The sequence below is a fragment of the Schistocerca serialis genome, chromosome 8 (genome assembly GCF_023864345.2).
Source record: "Schistocerca serialis cubense isolate TAMUIC-IGC-003099 chromosome 8, iqSchSeri2.2, whole genome shotgun sequence".
NCBI classification, from domain to species: domain Eukaryota; kingdom Metazoa; phylum Arthropoda; class Insecta; order Orthoptera; family Acrididae; genus Schistocerca; species Schistocerca serialis.
The window spans coordinates 496,800,916-496,806,915 of NC_064645.1; the positions used below are offsets into that span (position 1 = coordinate 496,800,916).

Below are 6,000 nucleotides of genomic sequence, written 5' to 3' on the forward strand. Positions count from 1 at the left end.
CGGATGATGCTGTAGTATACAGAGAAGTTGCAGCATTAGAAAATTGTAGCGAAATGCAGGAAGATCTGCAGCGGATAGGCACTTGGTGCAGGGAGTGGCAACTGACCCTTAACATAGACAAATGTAATGTATTGCGAATACATAGGAAGAAGGATCCTTTATTGTATGATTATATGATAGCGGAACAAACACTGCTAGCAGTTACTTCTGTAAAATATCTGGGAGTATGCGTGCGGAACGATTTGAAGTGGAATGATCATATAAAATTAATTGTTGGTAAGGGCGGGTACCAGGTTGATATTCATTGGGAGAGTGCTTAGAAAATGTAGTCCATCATCAAAGGAGGTGGCTTACAAAACACGCGTTCGACCTATACTTGAGTATTGCTCATCAGTGTGGGATCCGTACCAGATCGGTTTGACGGAGGAGATAGAGAAGATCCAAAGAAGAGCGCGCGTTTCGTCACAGGGTTATTTGGTAACCGTGATAGCGTTACGGAGATGTTTAATAAACTCAAGTGGCAGACTCTGCAAGAGAGGCGCTCTGCATCGCGGTGTAGATTGCTCACCAGGTTTCGGAGAGGGTGCATTTCTGGATGAGGTATCGAATATATTGCTTCCCCCTACTTATACCTCCCGAGGAGATCACGAATGTAAAATTAGAGAGATTAGAGCGCGCATGGAGGCTTTCAGACAGTCGTTCTTTCCCGCGAACCATACGCGACTGGAACAGGAAAGGGAGGTAATGACAGTGGCACGTAAAGTGCCCTCCCGTCACACACCGTTGGGGTGGCTTGCGGAGTATAAATGTAGATGTAGATTGTTGTTTGTGTACACCTGTAGCACAGCTTTTGAGACATGTGTCAGAATGCTTTAATTTGAAGCTCATTTTCACCATTGGAGTGGAACCTCACTTATATTTTGTACTTAATGTACTATTTTAAAACTGTGTTTCTTTCATAGAATGTCAGCTTTGCACTTATGTTTATTCACGTAACTGAAAACAAAACAAAACAATGCCTGTTTGGAGACTGGCAGAACAGTAAGCTATTAAACTACAAAAAATTGAACGTTTCCATCAATTTGGAAGAAGTGGACAATTAAACAGCATATACAATTTTTGTCCCACACTTTATTTTGCTCATTCTGCTGTCCCCATTGTCCTACACTGCCATAATCATGGATGGCCCAGGGGAAATGGTCAGTATTCGGGTACATAAGAGGAACAATCATTTGAAACAAAATTTTCTAATAAACATAGACTCTAAAAATCCATGCATTAAGAACTATGAGCACTTAATCATCTTTGCTACTGTAAAACACATTTCTTCTACTGAAAAAGTGCTCATAGCTCTTAAGGTTTCTGTCACATCCATTCCTCCTGGGACACCATGTGTAGTGAACTTAAGTAATAGTTCAACTGCTTTCATGTTTGCTAAGAGCCATGTGCATATGCCAAAAATTAACTTTGTATGCGTGTACTTGACTTGTTTTATGTTTTTCTTTGTGCAACCTCCTGGTTTGATTCCATTGCACACGCACACACTCGTACGTACGTACGTTTTGTGATCTGTAGAAAAATGGAAATCTGTGACCCTAAGTTCCTAAAACAATGAAATATGTAGAAATTTCAGTTACTTTTTATCTCGGAAAACTTTACATTGACGCAGCTGATTTACTTTCAGTCCATTATTAAATATACAACAGTTCTACATATAATATTTGTGACGCAAATAAAATGAGAAATCAAATTTTCTTTGATACTTAAGACATCTACTGGTTCTGCTAGTTATTTCTGGCCAGGTCAGAGATTTTCTTCTCTCAAAGAGTGGGTGTTTGTGTTGTCCTAATAATTTCATCTCATTTTCAGCACAAAGACACGCAAGTTGCTGAAGTGGCATCATATAGACAGACTTGCAACAGGTGGTCAAACAGCCCCAGATGAGGTCTTCCAGTCAATAATGCCATACAGTCATTTCATTTGTTAATAATTTGTTGTAGTCATCCATGAGTTTGACACCCTTTGCAGCCATATCATTTATAGCTTTCAGTTTATTGGCTAGGTGTGGACAGTTGGTGAAATTTTCATATTCGTGACTCAAGTCGAATTTGCTAAGGAATAGACTTGTTTTATTAGAAACAAATTGTTATATCTCATTATTGATGATTTCTGGGATTTGATTGAGTCCTACATGCAAACCTTTTAATATTTTTGTCTTTGTCAAATGACAGATTAGGAACAATGAATGCAAAGGTGAATGATTCAGGAAACATAAACCACAAATGAAAATGTGTTCTGGCTGCAGCAGAGGCAGTGACAAGAAAAATACAGATATATTTAAATTGATTCACCAAGGGGGACAAATATTTTTCAAGTAATAAATGGCCATCTACACTGCATGATGGCTAGGCCCTGTGGAGCATGCAACAAGGTATATTGAAATAATCTGGATGCAGTCCCGAAACTTCATGGAATACTCATTGTGCCAGGAGTACTTCAAGAATAAGAAGTTCGTAAACTGAAGAGCAAAGAAACTAGTACACCTGCCTAATATTGTGTAGGGCCCTTGCAAGCACACAGAAGTGCTGCAACACAATGTGGCATGGACTTGACTGTGTCTGAAGTAGTGCTGGAGGTAATTGACACCATGAATCCTGCAGGGCTGTCCATAAATCCGTAAGAGTACAACTGGGTGGAGATCTCTTCTGAACAGCACGTTGCAAGGCATCCAGATATGCTCAGTAATGTTCATGTCTTGGGAGTTTGGTGGCCAGCAGAAGTGTTTAAACTTAGAAGAGTGCTGCTGGAGCTTCTCTCTAGTATTTCCGTATGTGTCACATTGTCCTGATGGAATTGCCCAAGTCCATCAGTATGCACAATGGACATGAATGGATGCCTAGAAGTATCGGGGGTCTCATATCACTCCAACTGCACATGCCTCACACCATTACAGAGCCTCCACCAGATTGAACAGTCCCCAGCTGACATGCAGAATTGATGGATTTGTGAGGTTGTCTCTGTACCTGTAAACGTCCATCTGCTCAATACAATTTGAAAAGAGACTCGTCCAACCATGCAACATGTTTCCAGTTATCAACAGTCCAATGTCGGTGTTGATGGGCCCAGGTGAGACGTAAAGCTTGAATGGTGCGCATGCTGGCCCAGCATTGGAATCTGCAGCAATTTGCAGAAGGGTTGCACTTCTGTCACGTTGAACGATTCTCTTCAGTTGTCGTTGGTCCCATTCTTGCAAGATATTTTCCCAGCCACAGTGATGTCAGAGATTTTATGTTTTACTGAATTCCTGATATTCACGGTACACTCGTGAAAGGGTCGTACAGGAAAATACCCATTTCATCACTACCTCAGAGATTGTGTGTCCCATCACTCATGCCACCAAATGTAACACCACATTCAGACTCACTTAAATCGTAATAATGTGCTGTTGCAGCAGTAATAACTGATCTTACAACCAAGCCAGACACTTATTACGTAGGCATTGCCGACCACATCACCGTATTCTGCCTGTTTACATATCTCTGTAATTGAATACGCACATCTGTACCAGTTTCTTCGTTGGTTCAGTGCAGCTAACTCTGAAAATGCTCTATAATTTTCTCTAGGTTGAATTCTCTTAAAGGGTGTCCAACAAAATTTTAGCTACCAGGATGTAAACTGCTTCTCTGTCACTGATCCTGTGTTTGTCAGACACAGCTGCAAGTTGGGAATCATTACTGTTACATTATTTTATTTATTTATTTCCCCCCCCCCCCCCCCCCCCTACTATTGGCAATGGGATTTTGAGACTGTGTTGCCACTTAATGTTCACAGAGCTCAAATATCTTTGATTAAGCAGTACATGGACTTGCCAACAGTAATAACAAGAAAGGTCTGAATGATAGGAAGTCTGAGTGCACCTATCAGTGTTGACTGAATAAGTGATTTATTTTATTTCCACATGAATATGTTTTAAATTCATAAATAAATTATGTAATGAATCGCTGACTTCATACTTGCCTTGCTCTCACTTCTCTCCAGCTGCTCGATTTGACGTGTGAACCCTGATAGTCCTTTCTAGCATGTCAGAAAATGTTATCAAGTTTTTGAACAAAGCCTGTTCCTTTTTGCTTATAAACCCAACCATCTTCCACAAAGTTTTTGTAATTACCGCTACTGTTGATAAATCATTGCTTCTCTCACAGCTAGTGTGCCACTCTGATGCATAGTCAGTTAATTTACAGACCCACAAATCGTAAAAGAAAACCTGTAACATTTGTGTGACGGATGGTAGTTTGTTTCTTGTTATTTCATCAGAGTACTATGAAGTAATAGATACTCTACTGCACATATTGCAATGACAGATAACAGGGCCCTCCCTTCCGGACACTGTGACAATCATAAGGATTCTGATTCGTATCTTTAAGAGAAATAAGAACATTAGATCAGTTTATGTGGTCTCTTTTCAGGCAATGTAATCATGAAGATTTTATGGTTAAATGGTCGTGAATGTTACCAGAAACAAACAGGCTTTTTGAAAAGGTCACAAAATCTTGGCTTATGCTGGAAAGCATGCACACTTAACACTTGTGCGTTTTGAGTCTCATTAAGCTGTGCTGCAGCTCAGTTGTTGCATTCTTTTTCCATCGGGCAAGAACATTTCTGTAGTAAACTGCTTAATTGCAGCCATTGTCACCTTGAAAGGGCACAATTCAGTCTGAAAACAGATGTCCATGAATTGTTCCTTAAAAGTGTGTGTGTGTCACTCGGTCATCAAAATAACCTAAATAAGGTGTAAATTTGTACTAACACGTTGTTGAGCATTAAATTACTGTTCATGACTGATAATTTTACAGTTCCTTAACACACATTTAGGCCATCTGGACTGAGCAGAGAGACAGCAGTAGAAATAAAGAGAGTAGCATCACTTAAAAGGAAACAGTTAAACACACTTCTGTCAAAACCAATTTTCCCAAGAGGATTCTCAGGCAAGTATCCAACAAAGACTGGGCAGTTACAGGTACCATTTGTTAAGGCAACAGTCCCAGAGGTTGCTGCAGTGAAAGTTTTCCAGGAAGTGCAGAAGAGCAAAAAACACATAACTGTTAGAAAACCTGGAATGTTTGTGCTGTTGAAGAACAAGGGAAGAAATTATTCAAAGAAAAAATAATTGTGAAGTATAGTGCTGTAAATACATATTGTTTAAAAAATGTTGTATATAAATTTGTATTTTAAGAAAGAGAGAGAAAGTAAATCATAACCAAGAATAATGGTGGTGTTTCTAGATTTCTGTTGAATATTACTTGACCATAACTGTTTTGCATCCCAAAATACAACAGCCAACAGCTACTAGGAAACAAAAATAATGTATGAATTTGATCTGGCAGAGAGCTACACTATTTTTCCAAAGGCAAGTACAGAAGTCAGTTGTTAACTCAGGTTGAATGCGCACAAGATTGAATGAAATTTACGCCTCTGCAAATCCCAGCAAACTTGTAACTGCCAGACTTATTCTAGGTTACTGTTCCTGTGAATATCCATCACAGTGGTTAGTGGAATGCGGAGCAGCAGAAAAGATACACAACAATGACAAACTTATTCTTAAATTTTTACTCTGGATTTTGACTGCAATTACCTCAGATAAATACACACTTTACATAGTAATTTACATTAAATGTCATATGTTATTGTAAAAGGATAGATTGGTACCCAACGAAGAGACTGTTACACATTTAACTTTCAGCTAAAGCCTTCTTAAGAAACCACATACACACAAAATCATGTGCGACTGCTCTTTCCAGTCTCAATGCAGCTGTGTCAAATGGAAGCAGCAATCTGGAGAGGGAGTGGATGCTGCCTGGTGGAGTGTGTAGGGACTAGATAATGGCAAGACAAGGTTGCCAGGAGGAGGAGGAGGAGCAGAGAAGGGGTGAAGACTGGTGGGTGCATTGTCGGAGAGTGACACACGAGGAGGGTGGGGGGTACAAAAACTGTTGGGTGGAG

At 39.8% G+C, this 6,000-nt stretch overlaps 1 protein-coding gene across 2 annotated transcripts in view; it reads left to right on the forward strand.

Annotated features, from left to right (window-relative positions):
* LOC126416735 (ATP-dependent RNA helicase DDX24) overlaps positions 1–5,273 on the forward strand; it is an 85,928-nt gene extending 80,655 nt beyond the window's left edge. For both annotated transcript variants that reach the window (XM_050084558.1, XM_050084559.1), the window contains exon 10: positions 4,873–5,273. In XM_050084558.1, coding sequence (XP_049940515.1) covers positions 4,873–5,167 — 295 coding nt within the window. In that variant the 3' untranslated portion in view covers positions 5,168–5,273. The remainder of the gene's footprint in view (positions 1–4,872) is intronic.
* The last annotated feature ends 727 nt before the right edge of the window (positions 5,274–6,000 follow it).